The sequence below is a fragment of the Eleutherodactylus coqui genome, chromosome 13 (genome assembly GCF_035609145.1).
Source record: "Eleutherodactylus coqui strain aEleCoq1 chromosome 13, aEleCoq1.hap1, whole genome shotgun sequence".
Taxonomy (NCBI): domain Eukaryota; kingdom Metazoa; phylum Chordata; class Amphibia; order Anura; family Eleutherodactylidae; genus Eleutherodactylus; species Eleutherodactylus coqui.
The window spans coordinates 65,412,346-65,430,175 of record NC_089849.1 but is presented as its reverse complement, the minus strand read 5'-3'; the positions used below and the strand labels follow the sequence as shown (position 1 = coordinate 65,430,175).

The following is a 17,830-nucleotide window of genomic DNA, read 5'->3' as shown; positions in this document are numbered from 1 at the left end:
GCTCTAAGGTCTGGCAGTTTTTCACAGAGACGCCTGACGACCGACGAACAGTGGTGTGCAACCTTTGTCGCGCCAAGATCAGCCGGGGAGCCACCACCAACAGCCTCACTACCACCAGCATGCGCAGACATATGATGGCCAAGCACCCCACAAGGTGGGACGAAGGCCGTTCACCGCCTCCGGTTTGCACCGCTGCCTCTCCCCCTGTGCCTCAACCTGCCACTGAGATCCAACCCCGCTCTGAGGACACAGGCACTACTGTCTCCTGGCCTGCACCCACACCCTCACCTCCGCTGTCCTCGGCCCAATCCAGCAATGTCTCGCACTGCACCGTCCAGCCGTCGCTAGCGCAAGTGTTTGAGCGCAAGTACGCCGCCACGCACCCGCACGCTCAAGCGTTAACCGTCCACATAGCCAAATTTATCAGCCTTGAGATGCTGCCCCACGCTACTCAGTTCCCAGTCGCCACTACTTTTCCCGATGTGCCGTCCCAGCCCTGCACGACCACGTCTCCCGCAACATTGTACGCGCCCTCACCAACGCGGTTACTGCCAAGGTCCACTTAACAACGGACACGTGGACAAGCACAGGCGGGCAGGGCCACTATATCTCCCTGACGGCACATTGGGTGAATTTAGTGGAGGCTGGGACAGAGTCAGAGCCTGGGACCGCTCACGTCCTACCCACCCCCAGAATTGCGGGCCCCAGCTCGGTGGTGGTATCTGCGGCGGTGTATGCTTCCTCCACTAAACCACCCTCCTCCTCCTCCAACGCAACCTCTGTCTCGCAATCAAGATGTGTCAGCAGCAGCGCGTTGCCAGCAGTCGGTGTCTCGCGTCGTGGCAGCACAGCGGTGGGCAAGCGTCAGCAGGCCGTGCTGAAACTACTCAGCTTAGGAGATAAGAGGCACACGGCCCACGAACTGCTGCAGGGTCTGACAGAGCAGACCGACCGCTGGCTTGCGCCGCTGAGCCTCCAACCGGGCATGGTCGTGTGTGACAACGGCCGTAACCTGGTGGCGGCTCTGCAGCTCGGCAGCCTCACGCACGTGCCATGCCTGGCCCACGTCTTTAATTTGGTGGTTCAGCGCTTTCTGAAAAGCTACCCACGCTTGTCAGACCTGCTCGTAAAGGTGCGCCGCCTCTGCGCACATTTCCGCAAGTCCCACACGGACGCTGCCACCCTGCGGACCCTGCAACATCGGTTTAATCTGCCAGTGCACCGACTGCTGTGCGACCTGCCCACACGGTGTAACTCTACGCTCCACATGTTGGCCAGGCTCTATGAGCAGCGTAGAGCTATAGTGGAATACCAACTCCAACATGGGCGGCGCAGTGGGAGTCAGCCTCCTCAATTATTTTCAGAAGAGTGGGCCTGGTTGGCAGACATCTGCCAGGTCCTTCGAAACTTTGAGCAGTCTACCCAGGTGGTGAGCGGTGATGCTGCAATCATTAGCGTCACCATTCCTCTGCTATGCATCTTGAGATGTTCCCTGCAAAGCATAAAGGCAGACGCTTTGCACTCGGAAACAGAGCCGGGGGAAGACAGTATGTCGCTGGATAGTCAGAGCACCCTCCTGTCTATATCTCAGCGCGTTCAGGAGGAGGAGGAGGAGCATGAGGAGGATGAGGAGGAGGGGGAAGAGACAGCTTGGCCCACTGCTGACGGTACCCATGCTGCTTGTCTGTCATCCTTTCAGCGTGTATGGCCTGAGGAGGAGGAGGAGGAGGAGGAGGAGGATCCTGAAAGTGATCTTCCTAGTGAAGACAGCCATGTGTTGCGTACAGGTACCCTGGCACACATGGCTAACTTCATGTTAGGATGCCTTTCTCGTGACCCTCGCGTTGCACGCATTCTGGCCACTACGGATTACTGGGTGTACACACTGCTCGACCCACGGTATAAGGAGAACCTTTCCACTCTCATACCCGAAGAGGAAAGGGGTTCGAGAGTGTTGCTATACCACAGGACCCTGGCAGACAAGCTGATGGTAAAATTCCCATCCGACAGCGCTAGTGGCAGAAGGCGCACTTCCGAGGGCCAGGTAGCAGGGGAGGTGCGGAGATCGAGCAGCATGTACAGCACAGGCAATACAACAGTCTTTAAGGCCCTGGACAGCTTTATGGCTCCCCAGCAAGACTGTGTCACCGCTCCCCAGTCAAGGCTGAGTCGGCGGGAGCACTGTAAAAGGATGGTGAGGGAGTACGTAGCCGATCGCACGACCGTCCTCCGTGACGCCTCTGCCACCTACAACTACTGGGTGTCGAAGCTGGACACGTGGCCTGAACTAGCGCTGTATGCCCTGGAGGTGCTTGCTTGTCCTGCGGCTAGCGTCCTGTCAGAGAGGGTGTTTAGTGCGGCTGGGGGAATCATCACAGATAAGCGTACCCGCCTGTCAACCGACAGTGCCGACAGGCTAACACTCATCAAGATGAACAAAGCCTGGATTTCCCCAGACTTCTCTTCTCCACCAGCGGACAGCAGCGATACCTAAGCAATACGTAGGCTGCACCCGCGGATGGAAGCATCGTTCTCTCTCACCATCCAAAACGGGGACATTTCTGCTTCATCAATCTGTGTATAATATTCCTCCTCCTCCTCCTCCTGCTCCTCCTCCTGAAACCTCACGCAATGACGCCGAACGGGCAATTTTTCTTAGGGCCACAAGGCTCACTCAAATAATTTTTCTTAAAATTTTTTATACGTTTCAATGCTCTTAAAAGCGTTGAAACTTTAACTTGAACCAATTTTTCGTTAAACTGGGCTGCCTCCAGGCCTAGTTACCACTTAAGCCACATTAACCAAAGCGATTAATGGGTTTCACCTGCCATCTTGGTTGGCCAGGGCCAATTTTTCTGATGTACATTAGTACTGTTGATACAGCAATTTTTGTGGGCCCTCGCCTACAGTGTAATCAAATTAATTTTTAGCCCACCTGCATTACAGCTGACGTTACATCCGCTGTGTTGGGCAATGCAATGGGATATTTTTATGTACCGCCGGTGGGTTCCAGGGAGCTACCCATGCTGTGGGTCCACAGGGAATTATAAATGCATCTGTTTCCACTTCTAAAGAACCCCAGTCTGACTGGGGCATGCAGTGTGGGCCGAAGCCCACCTGCATTAAGCACGACATTACTACCTCAGCTGTGTTGGGCAATGCAATGGGATATTTTTATGTACCGCCGGTGGGTTCCTGGGAGCCACCCATGCTGTCGGTCCACAGGGACTTCACAATAGGGAGTTGTACCTGCCTGTGTCTATGAATTAAAAACCGCGGTCTGACTGGGGCATGCAGACACCTTTACAGAATGAATAGTGTGTGGCACATAGGTTCCCCATTGCTATGCCCACGTGTGCAGCTCCTGATGGCGGTGGCACAGGATTATATTTCTCATTGCTTCTGTACAGCATTGTGGGCTATCGCCCCGCCCCTTTTAAAGAGGGTCGCTGCCTAGCCGTGCCAACCCTCTGCAATGTGTGCCTGCGGTTCCTCGTCATGGCAGACGCACTTATAAATAGACATGAGGGTGGTGTGGCATGAGGGCAGCTGAAGGCTGCGCAGGGACACTTTTGTGTGCGCTGTGGACACTGGGTCGTGCGGGGGGGGGTTGGGCAGCATGTAACCCAGGAGAAGTGGCAGTGGAGTGTCATGCAGGCAGTGATTGTGCTTTGTTGGAGGTAGTGTGGTGCTTAGCTAAGGTATCCATTGCAAATGAGGGCTTTTCAGAAGTAAAAGTTTTTTTTTGGGGGGGGGCCCACTCTTGCCGGTATTGTGGCTTAATAGTGGGACCTGCGAACTTGAGATGCAGCCCAACATGTAGCCCCTCGCCTGCCCTATCCGTTGCTGTGTCGTTTTCATCACTTTCTTGAATTGCCCAGATTTTCACACATGAAAACCTTAGCGAGCATCGGCGAAATACAAAAATGCTCGGGTCGCCCATTGACTTCAATGGGGTTCGTTATTCGAAACGAACTCTCGAGCATCGCGATAATTTCGTCCCGAGTAACGAGCACCCGAGCATTTTGGTGCTCGCTCATCTCTATTAGAGATCATAAAACTGTCACAATCCTTACCAATCATCTTGTCTGGTATTGTTTTAAGTGCAAATCAGTCTCACTATGTCGGTGCCTTTTCATATGTGTACAGATCTATTTCATTATGCCTGAGGTAGAATCCTGAGAGGTTTGAAAGCTCGCATGAACATCATGTAGTTTTGTTAGCCATTAAAAGGTATCATATCTACAAGATTACTTGGTTTCTCTCACTGAGAACAATCACATTCTATCAAACATAAGCACATTTGTACAGAAATGTATGTTCTGCCCACTGTATAGGCGATCATTGCACACAGAAAGAATTGCAATGAATGTCCAATGTATTTTCCTTCAAGAATTATTTATTTTCCAGTCCCTGTTCTTGTCAAAAAACAGATACTGTCTATTTAAGGAACCATTTAACTTCACGAATAACTACACTTTTAGAAAATATCTGACACGTCAAGCGTTTTGATCGGTGTTGACTGAGTCCCAAGACCAGCACCAACTGCTAAAACAAAGAGGCAGAAGTGCTCATTGGAGTGCTGTGCCTCTTCGGCTGTGACAGTGTACAGAACCAGAGTTTCTACTGAGAATATACACTACTCAAAGTAGAGCTAGAAAGAGCTGATTAGTGCTTCTGCCCACCAATCAAAACTTTTGACATGTCACTATGATATATCAGAAGTTTTCTGAAAGTTTAGTTACACATTAACTTGTAGCAGCAGTAATATTGCAACTTCACCACTGGTTCATTCGTGCTTGTAGAACACAGTGCAGCACTTAAACCATAACTTCTTACACAAGAGTAGGGTTCGCACACTAAAACTTGAACTTGTACAACAAACTCTTAGTTGGTAGTTATTGTGCATCTTACCAACCAGTCTTCTCACTCAGTAGGCTTGCATGAAGAGGCCTGTCTCTAGGACTCAGGGCAACCAGCCCCTCATTATCTGTTTAAGGCCGGCTGCACATGATAGGATTTGAATTGCGGAATCTGCGATTGTCGCCTGCGCGGACGGTCCCTGGTATTCTGCACACATTGAAAGAATAGAACATTCACATGTCCACTCACATGAGCGGATATCAGTTGCGATTTCACGAGCAGATTTAAAATCGCAGCATGTTATGTTTTTCTGCGGAATCCACACTGACGGTTTCCATTGAAGTCAATGGAAGCCATCTGACCCAATCAACATTGCGAATAGGCTGCGGGGTTCTGCGTCTTCCCCTAGCGATGGTGTGGGGAAAACATTTTTTTTTTTTTTTAAATCTTTACTCTGCATGACTGACAGCCGGTGTCTGCGGTCACCCTTATTACAGAAAAACGGAGGTGCATGGGGTCGCCAGGAAGGGTCAGAGCCAGCCTTACCCTGGGCTGCCATGTCCACACCCCGCACCAACTCAGCAGTGGCTTCCAAAGTCTCTCAGTCCCTCAACAGCTTACTGTCTTGTCTTGAAAAAGTTAAACTGAGTGTTTTTATTGATTTTCAAATGCAAAATACCAGGACTAGAAAAATACTGCTGTATTTCCAGAAAGAGCGCCATGTTTGTCTATAGGCTATGTCTGGTATTGCAGTTCATCTCCATTCACTTGATTGGGGATGAGTTGCAATAGTAGACACAGTATCATAGTATTGTCTATAGGATTTGTATGCTGCAAGTTTTGCTTGCAATGTTGCGAAAGGATCCTAAAATAAATTGCATTTTAAATTGGTGCACGCGCAGGAGATTTGTGCTCTAAAACACTTCAAAAATGTCTTTTTAAATTTTTCCCTAAGATATAAACTTGTTCTTAGATATATAGTAGCTTAACCCTTTCCAATCCACTGTCTGACCTCTGAAGACATTATGATTTAAGACTGTACAGCTCCGATGTTGGAAGACATCTATCGGAGTTCTCTTACTGTATATTGCCAGCCTCTCTGCTGTCGGAGCCTATCCAACGTGTCACCTCATGCAGTACTGGCTTTAGCCAGCAGATAGCGCTGTTGTACAACAGCAGAAAAAGAGTAAGCCTCCTAGGAAAACCAGGATACAAATTGGATTGGAAAGGGTTAAAGCTCCAATGCAAAACTTCATGTAAGGGGCTACTCTAAAGGATTAAAATGTTGCCATGGAGATGGACTGTGACTTGCACCAAAATTTCAGCACATTTGAACTGAGCATGCTCTGTGGGAACATTCAGGAGAGATGATGTCAGCAATATAAGAGGTGTTGAAGCAGTGTCACAGCAGTGAGCAGGGGACTAGAATGAGCTGGAAGTGCTGCCAAATAGATATTCCTGGAGATGCGCTAGTCTGCAAAGGCAGCTGCTGTCTGTGCAATGAGGGGTGCAGCATGGGACCAGATTAAATACTGTGGGAAAAGGAACAGTGTGTGTTATAAAGAGATGAACATTTGCCTGGTGTGAGAGTGATCAGAGTGATCAACGGCTGCCGGAAGACTTGGGATGATCCGCAGTACTGCAGGACACTGATTAAAACAATTGTTGCCATGCTGCGGACCTTTAAGAAAATGTAATATGGAGTATGATAATGAGTATGGAGTTCTACCAGGACAGTAGTTAGTATGGTTTCAGGTTCAAAGTGTTTTGTTGTGCCAAAGTGATCCCCTGTGACATGAATGAGTAGATACATAAATTACAAGAGAGAACTCTGGTTAAAAATACATAACGTTTAACCCATTAAGGACCAAGCACTATAAATTTATGGCATTTGGTCCTGGGCTTTAAACTTAGCTGATAGTAAAAATACAGTTGGGTTTAAAGCCTCTGTTCTGCAATCAATCAGAAGCAGGACAAGCTGCCAGCTGTTAGTCACAGCTGATAACCAGGAGGAGAAAGCAGGAGGGGTTGTCTAACCCTTTCTGCCTTCTCCTTTCCTGCGTACACAGTGCTCAATGAGAGCTCTGTACTAAAAAGTGAAAGTGGAAGTATAACTTCCACTACAAAAGCTAGCAGTCAAGTGACTTCCGGGATTCCCTGCCACAGCAGAGCTGCAGGGTCATAGCAGACCCTGAACTGCTCTGCCAGTGACTACTGTCACTACAGGGGATGTTCCCGCTGTAACTGAGGCTCCTATGGATGCCCCAGCTACAGTGGGAAAGTGTCAAATTAAAAAAAAAACAAAAAACATGTGAATGTCCCCCAGAGGTCTTATGTGACGTCATGGGGGACATAGATGGTAAAAAAGGGAGTGAATTTCTTACCGAAAATTCCTTTTTCCCGAGTCATCCTGACGGCAGACATGGAGGTTGCACCTTGACCTCGTAGGGACAGGAAGCAAGAGACTTTAAAAGGCTCCTCCCGTCTCCTATTCACCAGTGTCTTCTAAATTACTTACATGGGCATGTCGTGGTTAACCAAGGAAGATATTTATTTGCTCCGAAAAAAATAAAATGGTTAGTTTCATTTGAACATAAACAAGAAGAGGGTAGCTTACCCAGACTTAAACACAGGAAATATGCACAAATTTACCGCATGAAGGGAAATGTCCAACATAGGAGCGTCTGGGCTACAGATTCGTGCCCGCATAAACGTTAATATAAACGTGTGAATTTTTGGGAGGGAAATACGTGCCGTCAGGATGACTCGGGAAAAAGGAATTTTCGGTAAGAAATTCACTCCCTTTTCCCGGCGTCATCCTGACGGCAGACATGGAGTATACCAAATTAACTCTTAGGGAGGGACCACTGCTTGCAGGACCTCTCTCCCGAAAGAGAGAGATCGGAGGAGAGGTCCGCATTCGGCCTGTAATGTTTTGCGAATGTGTGCAGGTTGGACCATGTGGCTGCCTTACAGATTTGGTCCGGCGTCGCCATAGCCCTCTCTGCTCAGGAGCAGGATACTGCCCTGGTAGAATGGGCCTCGAGTCCTTCCGGGATAGCGCTGTTGCAGGACGGAGTAGGCCTGCTGGATGGTGGATTTTATCCGGCGGCTAATGGATCTCCTAGAAGCCGCTCTTCCTCTGCCTGGCCCCTGAAATTGAACAAAAGACAGTCAGCCTTCCTAAAAGGATAATGTCTGCTCTGGGTAGCATAGAATGGCCTTCCTTGCATCCAGGCTATGGTAGTCTCTTTCCCTATCGTTTTGGGGATTTTGACAGAAGGATGGGAGAATAATTTCTTGCTGTCTGTGGAATTTTGAGGCTACCTTTGGAAGAAAAACGGGGGTCTGTTTTTTTGTATGACCCTATCGTCCTGGCTTAATAGGTAAGACGTCTTACAAGATAGGGCCTGGGGCTCGCTTACGTGCCTTGCTGCTGTGATAGCTACCAGGAACACAGTTTTAAACGTGAGGAACCTAATCGGAATCTGATCAATAGGTTGAGGGGGTCTTTGCAGAGGCTTTGGAGAACTAGGTTCAGGTCCCATGGGGGGGAACTGTACTACGGCTAACTGACCTCATTCTTTCTGCCGCTTTCATGAACCTGCGGATCAGTCTATGATCTGCCAAAGGTTGGTCTAGAATGGCTGAGAGCGCTGCTACCTGTACTTCCAGGGTTCGTGGTCTCAGGTTTTTATCTGGAGGAAGTCCAAATCTCCGCCACCAAAGTGTCAAGATTGGAGACCTCCAGCCCCCTCCAGGAGAAGAATTTTTTCCCCGATCTTATTATAAGTAGCTGAGGTTACAGGTTTTTCGGGACTGGCGTAGAGTCGCGATAACTCTGGAGGACAGACCTTGTCTTAGCGTCTGTTCCTCAATATCCACACTGCGAGGTTCAGTCTCTCTAGGTTGGGGCAAAGAACTGGGCCCTGCGCTAGAAGGTCCTTCCTGGATGGAAGGCGGATTGGCTCAGAGATGGCGAGCTTTAGGAGCACCGGAAACCATGCCCTTTTTTCCCCAGTGTTGGGTGATCAGGATCAGCGTGATGTTGCTCTGCTGGACCTTCTGAAGAACTCTCGGGATCAGGTGTATGGGGGAGGGGGAAGGCGTACGCCAGACTGAAATCCCAACTATGGGAAAAAGCGTCTAACCCCTCGGACTTGTCCCTCGGATCTAGGGAAAAATAGCCGGGACATTCTGAATTTTTGCTGCTCGCAAACAGGTCCACCTGTGGACTGCCCCAGGTTTCTGTAATGAGACGAAATTCCTCTTGATTCAGAGACCATTCCCAGGGTCTAGGCCTCTTTGACTTAGAAAGTCGGCTGTCAGGATCTGGGATCCTTTGAGATGGACCGCTGTCAGGACTGTACCGTGGACTCGGGGCTGTTAATTTCAGCAGGTGAAAGTTTCTAGTGCCTCCCTGGGGGTGAATAAGTGAAACGGCGGTCCGGTTATCCGAGAAGATCCTAACATGCTCCCAGATGGCCCTAAGCTCTCTGGAATTTGAGGTCTAGGCATGCAATGTCGGACCCCATTTGCCCTGGAGCAAACGCTGCCCCACTTGCGCTCCCCAGCCAGGCTGGCTTGCGTTGGTGACTACGGAGATGAAGGGCTCTGTCACCCATGGGGACTCCGCCTCTAGGTTGCCAGTTGACCGCCACCAGCGGAGGGACCTTGTGACCGCTGATGACACGGGCATTCTGCGGTCCAGAGAGGTTGTTGCCCCGTCCCAGTTGCCCAGGATGGCTCTCTGTAGCGTCCTTGAGTGAGCCTGGGCCCAAGGAATAATGCCGATACAGGAGGTCATGAGGCCCAGGAGCCTTGTTGCGTCCCTAATCGTTATTTGTTTCTTCTGGCCGCATTTCTGCGCTGCCAGCCTAAGGTTTTCCTGCCTGGGTGGAGGCAAAGACAAGATCTGAGACACTGAGTCTATCTGTACCCCCAGGAGGCCTTTCGCGTCTCGGGGAGAAGACTAGATTTAGGGAAGTTAACTATCCACCCCAGTCTCTGAAATAGGGAGATGATTCGGCTGGTATCCTCTTTGAGGATCTTCGGCGAGGATGCCATTACCAGCAAATCGTCCAGGTATGGGACAATGTTTATGCCTGCCACATGGAGATGCGCCACCATCTCTGCCGCTATTTTAGAGAATATCCTGGGTGCCGTTGAAATTCTGAGGGGTAGGCACTGGAATTGAAAATGGTGTACACGGCTGCCCATCCTGATGGCAAACCGCAGGTACTTGTGATGTTCCGACAGGACTGGGATGTGGTAGTACGCGTCCTTTAGATCTACGGTACTCATAAAGTCCCCTCTTTTGATCAGAGTTACTGCAGACCTGATGGTTAAACCTTTTGTAGGTAATCAACCTGTTCAGGCCCTTCAGATTAAGGATCATCCGAAACTGTCGTTCGGTTTTTTGATCAGAAATAGGGGTAGAACCCCAAGCCCTGTTCTACTGCGGGGACCTGGACTACCGCCCCCATCTGTAGCACCTTAAAAATTTCGTTTCTAAAGATACCCTGCAGGGCGGGGGATCGCGTGGGGGCTGGGAAAGCTCAACAGTCTGCCCCCCACCTGGTACTCGCCTACAGGGGAAGGGGTTGTTTTTGTTTTACTCCTGCCTCCTTTGGGGTAGGACCAGCACCCCGTCTTTCCTTTGCCTCGGTATGGCTTGAAGGATGGCTGAGGTTTGTGGGGAAATCCCGTTCTTGCTTGGTCCGGGAAACTGCGGGTCCTGTCGGTAGCTCTTTTTAGGATCTCCTCCAAGTCCGCGCCAAACATGTGCTGGCCATGAAACAGAGATGTTACACGGCCTTCCTTTGGAAGCCGTATCTGCTTTCCATGTTTTCAGCCAGACCGCCTGTTGCTGATCTAAGTAGAGGCATGCATTCCAGTAACACATCTCTAGAGGCCTTCTGTTTAATCTGGTCGTCAAGTTCCCCCAATCAGAGGAACATCGACCTTGCCACAGAAGTCGCTGCGACCTTGGACTTCAGCGTATAGGCCGTTGTTTGCCAGGCCCGTTTCATCAAGGCGTCGACCCTGTCCATCGGGTTTTTAAGATGAGAGGAGTCCTTGAATGGCAGGGCTGTCTTTTTGGCCATTATGGCCACCTGTGCCCGACGCCGCGCGCGGCCGCACCGGCATGCCTGGAGGAGAGAGGCATCTGAGCCTATGGCCCGCCGCTCTCCCCAGCTGAAACCACTGCGCCGAGCTGTGGCAGGGGAAGGAGGGGACCCAAGGACCTCTGGTCCGCCGCTCCGACTGCTTCGGTGGTGAACCCCGGGCGGTCAGACCTGTGGCCCGCCGTGCTCCCGGACCGTGCGTAGATGCTCACGTCTTTCTCCGCAAAGCGGAGTCTCTCTTTATATTCGCGGGACAAATAGGGGTGTTTGTACGCGCAGCCCACTCATACGTGATTGCTTTCTTCAGGGTATCATTAACCGGAAACACTGTGCGGTTCCTTGGTCTGAGCCCGCCGGACACGGCGTCCTGTACGGACCCTGGCTCGACCACATCCTCGACCTTCCTTGTATCCCTGACTGCTTTGATCAGGTCAACCAGGTCCCCAGATGAGAAATAGTACTTTTTATTCTCATCCCTGGCGTCAGGGGGACGGTCAAAGAGTTCGCCATTTGACAAGTCGCCCCGGGATTGCTCAAACTGTGAGCTCGTTAGCGGTATGTGGCTCGCCCTTTTAGCGGCCCTTCCTTCCGCTGAGCTGGAGGGGGGGGATGGGGGGGGGGGGGAGACTGGAAATTGATGCCCGGACCTCCTCTCTAACCAGGGATATATCTTCCCTGAATGCAGCCTGTTCATCCGTAAGGATCTTGGAGGTACAATCGGGGCATAGCGGCTTTTTTATATGCCTCGTCCAGTTTTTTTTTTTTTAAAGACACAGAGCGCCTTTCCTGTGTTTTTTCTTTAGGTCCTGTTTAGACCGAGTGGATTCCCTGTCCTGCAGAATATACATGCATGCACATAAGGGAAAACCCCCACACAATGCTAAATCCCTGAGCATAACATTCCTGCAACAAGTAACACTTACAGTTTGCAGGGCTTCCATCTCTGGTTCCTTTGTAGTCATGATGCAGAAACGCAGACAGAACCAGGTAGACAGATAAATCCTTCTCTGAAGGTGTGCTGTCAGTGGAAGCTTGTCGGGGGGGTCTCCATTTTCAAATCTCCCGCTGTTCCGGGTCAGCTGACGGCGTCTGACGTCACCGCGTCACGCCGCGTCATTGGCTCTGCCCCCCCGACGCCGCGCGCGGCCGCGCCGGCATGCCTGGAGGAGAGAGGCATCTGAGCCTGTGGCCCGCCGCTCTCCCCGGCTGAAAAACAACTCCGAGCTGGAGGAGGAAGGAGGGGACTCAAGGACCTCTGGTCCGCCACTCCGACCGTTGCGGTGGTGAACCCCGGGCGGTCAGACCTGTGGCCCGCCGTGCTCCTGGACCGCGCTGACTCTCCGGAGGGGAGATGAGAAGGGAAGCAGCCCTGTGGACCGTCAATCCCTCCAGTCAGCCTCCTTGGAAAAGGGTGAGGGGGGAAAACAGCCCTATGGACCGTTCCCCCAGCTGTCATCCTGCAGCTCCCTGGAGGGAGCTCCTCTTGCATGTCCCTGTAGGGACAGGAAGCACTGGTGAATGGGAGACGGGAGGAGCCTTTTAAAGTCTCTTGCTTCCTGTCCCTACGAGGTCAAGGTGCAACCTCCATGTCTGCCGTCAGGATGACGCCGGGAAAAAAATAATTACAGAAATAAGTAACACAAAATTACAAAATAAAATAGAAATATATACATAAAAAAGAAAATAACCCAAAGCCGACGCCAACCAAAACCGTCGCTGTATGCGCCCTGTAATCCAAAACCATACATATTATATATCAAAAACATCCAAAACAAAATGACGAACCTGTTCCTTTACTTTATTTTAGTGTAAATATACTATTTTAAAAGAAAAAAACTATAAATGTTTAAAAAAAAATCATTTTTAGCATTTTACTCCCAATAAAACTTAAAAAACTGAAAAAAGTCAGTCAAAAAGATATTTAAAAAATAGCCCTATATGTCACAGGGAAAAAAAAACATAAACGAAGAGAGACCGCTGCGTAAACGAGAAAAGAATTGACATGCTGCGGAATTGAATTCCGTCCTGCATGTCAGTTTTTGTGCGGCTTGGCTCCAGCGTGTGGACGAGTTTTTTGCAAAATCTTGTCCACTTTGCTGGCTAATTCCGAGATTAGGAGTTGCGGGCGGAATTGCTGTGTGGACTCTCTGCACAGAAATTCTGCGGCAAATCCGCCCTGTGTGAACCGAGCCTAAGGCTAGGTTTACACAGGGAGGATTTGCTGCGGTTTTGCCACGGTTTTTCCATTGCGGTTTTGCTGCAGAAGAACTGCTTCTGCGGCAAAACCGCTTCAAAGGTTAATTTTGGCTTGCGTATTTTCTTTCGAAAAAATCCGCAAGCGGTTTTTTCCGCAGCGCTTTTTTAAACTTTTTGCAGCGTATTTTGGTGCGGATTTTGCTGCGTCCATAGAGGTCTATGGACAAAAAAGCGCTGCGGAAAAGACAGAAGAGTGGACATGCTGCGTCTTGAAAAACCGCGCTGCAGTTGTATTTCCGCACTGCGGCTGTGCGGAAAAAATCCGTCCTGTGAGAACAGCTTTTTGCCAAAACACATTTGTGCTGCATTGCACTGCAAACGCAGCGGTTTTGCCGCAGTGCGGATATGCAACGGCAATCCGCGGCAAATCCGCGGCAAATCCGCCCTGTGTGAACCCAGGCTAAAGGTGGTCACAGACATAATAATAGTCATTAAAAGGGGGTTTCTGATCCTTAAAAATTGTTTGTAAATAAATAACAATTGTAAGCCATATGTATCTAAGCTTAGACACTGATGTGAACACATTGGCAGTATTTGTTGTGATCATTACAATAACCTACATAATCACACTTCTTTATTATTATAAACACAAGCAAAAAGCCCCCTACTATATAGACTGTCTGGGATTTTATGGGCGGTTGGCAATCTTGGCAACAGATAGGAGCCATCCCATTCTAACACTCCAGTAAATGATGACTGAAGCTGGTCACAGGCAGGCAAATTATCAAGAAAAGGGATTTTCTGATCTTGAAAAGTTGTGTGCAAATCATTTAAATTCAGTATGCCTTATCATTTAATAACGCACTGCCTGCAGCTGAGCTGCCTCTGTAAAGTTACCCATATACCTGAGATAGCTGTCAGTCGAGACTGACACATACTCCTTCTAACCACCCGCCGTTCTCCATATACAAACTCACTGGCTCAGCCAAACCTGCATGTGTCTTCAATGGGAAGAGGAAATAAGCCTGCTGCTTGCGCCAAATTCTCATCTGTATAACGCTGCAGATATCTGAAATCATCTGACCGGGTGATTTTTGTTCACTGCCCAATAATCCAGTTTTTATTCTCTTTTTTTTTCCACTGAAGTCTTGTCTTTCTGCTTTTTTTTAAAGCAGTGATTGCACTCAAACTAATTGTCTGCTGTTATAATAACCATTGTGCTAAAAAACTAGAGGAACTTAGCTGCTTACCAGCATTATATTTGGCTACAATTTGCTTTACTTTACACTGCCTATCAGAATGATTCTTGACATCCTCCTATGACCCCTTATGTTAACACTATCCATCTTCGCTGCACATTCTTCCTCAATCATACCATTTTCTATATATTTGTGACTCTATTGCATAAGAAAACCCCCCAAGTGCTAATGATCAGGCCTTGTTCAGTGTCGCACAAGTTCATTTTAGTATTCTAAGGTGGACTTACGCTAATACTAGTCCACAGAAAACTTGTTCACTTAATCCACTTGATTTTATGTTGCACCCCGGGGTCATGTATATAATTACAGTAAGCTGCAATAGTGAAAGGGTGGCTGTCTATGATAAAGTGTCCATTCAGTGTATATCTATAAGTAGCTGAAGACCTTACAATTCTGGCATGCCTCCTTTAAGCAACCAATGTTGCAGCCTATTACTGATACAAGAAATTAATTAAAATAAGCTTGAAAGTAGCAGTAAATGTAACATATGATACAGTACCTTTAACGCAAAGATCAAAAGCGAAGCTGCAGCACAGGAGAGAAAGAAAGATTGTCAGCCTCATTTCTTTTAAACTTGTAGCTCTCGTATGAAAGTGTGACTGTGAGCTTTCTGTGGTAAAGCCACATACACGACTCCTTTACATGTAAACCTGACGCTCCTCCTCTTTCGTTTTTGTCCCACCTTTAAAATCTGTATCCTCTACTCTTCAGAAATAGAACACAGGAAATTGAGTTGCTTCTAAATATCAAGGTACATTAAAAAATGTATCAGTTTCTGAGATAACACTAAGGTTTTGTATTAGGTTTCAGAGGTTTTTCTTTGCATCTGTATGTTTTGAAAATTTTTCTCAAATATTAAGCTATAAGGCCGCTCTCACACACAAGGTCGGCGCGATTTTACGGCCGTTTTTGGATTGCGATGGGTGAGGAGGTGCGTTAATTGCCGTAAAATAGAGCAGCCAGGGCTTGAAAATTGGCCCTGTTGAAATTAATGGGAGCATTATAACGTGGTGTTCAAAATGCTGCGATACTCGCAGTAAAAAACGGATGTGTGATAGTGGCCTAACAGTCATTTAAATGAAAAACATGTACAGAATAGGCAATTTTTGCTTCAACGCCCTTCTTCTGCTCTGGAGCTAGACGACATTGCTAGGGAAATCCATATTCATCTAACTGCACTGCAGAAGCGGGACCTCCAGCTGTGCCTGCACTGTTCTCTCTAGAGCAGCTATAGACACAGCTGTTCCCATTCTAATACTTTAGTAATGAAGCCTGCTTTTTATATTTTATTGACTCTTACACACATAATACTTTCTTCTATGTCCCACATCTGCCCCAGCACTATCTCTCTTTTGCTTCTGCTACTCTTTCTACAGTGCTGCAGATGGCTTCTCCTCTTCACAGCATCTGCTCCAGCCAGAACCATTGTACGGTCGGGGTCTCAGTGCATCAGGTGTTGAGTACTTTCTTCTGAGCCCTACCTCTATCCTCAGAACTATTTTTCTTCTGCCTCCACTGCTCTTTCCTCTGGTGGTGTGCTGTGTATGGGGAAGCCATTCTATCCTGCAGACAGCTTCTCCCCTTCACAGCACATGCTCCCGCCAGACTTGATGCACTGAGACCCTGCATCAAAGGTTGTTATACATTAGTCTTTATACAGCTGATAATGAAAAAATAAAAAATGTGCTTGGTCTTGTAATGCAGTGACATAAAATCAATTTTTAAGTATTTTTATTATGCAAAAACATAAAACAGTTATAGCACTTTCAATACAAAAAACTAAGAAAATAGCTTGGCCAGTAAAGTGCAAAATAGGCCAGTCCCAATACACAGTGCGCCATTCATGTGAAGCCTAAGGACCCATTCCTGGCTCAGGGCCCACCGGGGATTCACTTACGACTCCCCCGTGCACCAGTCCAAGCTTGTGAATACCTATATTTTAGATAATGCTATAGGCAATTCCTCAACTCAATGTTTTGGAAATACAAATTAATGTTACAGCTACTTTCACTTCACCTTCATAATTATGACATTTGGACCAAATGGAAGATATTTAGTCTGAACAGGAGTTACAGTGGTCTGTATCAGGGCGGCACAGTATTGGCATAGGAAGTGACACATATAGCTTGATGTCACATAACAGCTCAGATTACTTCATCTGATTTCACACTGGGAGTTTGTCATCTCAGTATAAAATGGGAAGCAAGCTGATCATGTGTGTGGTGGGCGGGGAATAGCAGTTATGAGGTGTGGGAGGAGAATAATATACAGATATACAACCAAGGGGGATTATGGGAAATGTAGTAGAAGCAGCAGACAGGAAGCCAGTGATCAGGTTGTAAACAAATGGTTCACAGTGGATTCTTCATTATGAAGAGCAGAAAATCAAGAAGAGAGGTCATTTATGTACTCCCTATAGTATTGTGTGATGACTTATCACTATATTAAAATTAGACTTTGGTCTTGGAAATAGTGATGAGCGATTATTAGAAGAATTAGAAGTGATGAGCGATTATTGGAAATTCGATTCAGGTCGGGATCGGCCTAATTTTAAAAAAATACTCAGGAATCAGGGGGGCCCTATCCCAATTCCAATTAAAGTCAATGGGAGTAAAATTCGGGTTCACAGAAGGTCCCTAATGCAGCTAAGTGCCCCCAAATTGCATGGAAATACAGCAACACTTCTGGGGAACACTGTGCTCATCAAAAAAATTAATAAAAATAGTATACATTGGTATGGGGGGTGGGGGATATCACTTATAGCACAGGGGTGTCACTGAAAACAAAAGAAGGACCATATAGGGTCTGCGGGACCAAAAATTATGACAAGGCATGTTGTTTTTTTTACAATGCATTACATTTTTAAGAATAAAAAATGATATCAGGTGCAGAGAAGATCCGAACATGACCGACCCTCCTCCAAGGAAAAGCATTGGAACTATAGCTCTTTCTTGTGCGATTTTTGTTTTGGAGGAAGAGGAAAGTGGAAGTAGTAGTAGTAGTAGGAGGAGAAAACATGGTGGAAGTAGGAGAAGAACAGCAACAGCCCCATTACCGCCTTGAGGGCAGAGTTTGCTGCTCGTGGAGACATTAGAGCTAGTATGTTTTAAATAATTTTGTTTTGTGTAAAGGAGAAGGGAAGTTGAAGGAGAAGAAGGAAACATGGAAGAAGTAGGAGAAGGACAACAGCAGTGCCAACACCATGTTGCAGATAGCAGCATCTGTGCCGCTGTACTGAGTGGCCACATGTAAAGCCCCGCTGCTTTTAGCCAGTACCTGGGAGGAGGAGTAGGGAGACAAGAAACTGGCGCTTTCCAGGACCAGTCTGAGGAGGGCTGTTAAGCACTGTGATCTGAGGTTCCTTCTGCCAGCCAGAGCAGAGCC

At 48.1% G+C, this 17,830-nt stretch overlaps 1 protein-coding gene across 1 annotated transcript in view; it reads right to left on the bottom strand.

The window, feature by feature from the left end:
* LOC136587578 (uncharacterized) overlaps nucleotides 1–15,053 on the bottom strand; it is a 29,664-nt gene extending 14,611 nt beyond the window's left edge. The window contains exon 1 of the mRNA XM_066586256.1: nucleotides 14,946–15,053. Coding sequence (XP_066442353.1) covers nucleotides 14,946–15,009 — 64 coding nt within the window. The 5' untranslated portion in view covers nucleotides 15,010–15,053. The remainder of the gene's footprint in view (nucleotides 1–14,945) is intronic.
* Between the last annotated feature and the right edge of the window lie 2,777 nt (nucleotides 15,054–17,830).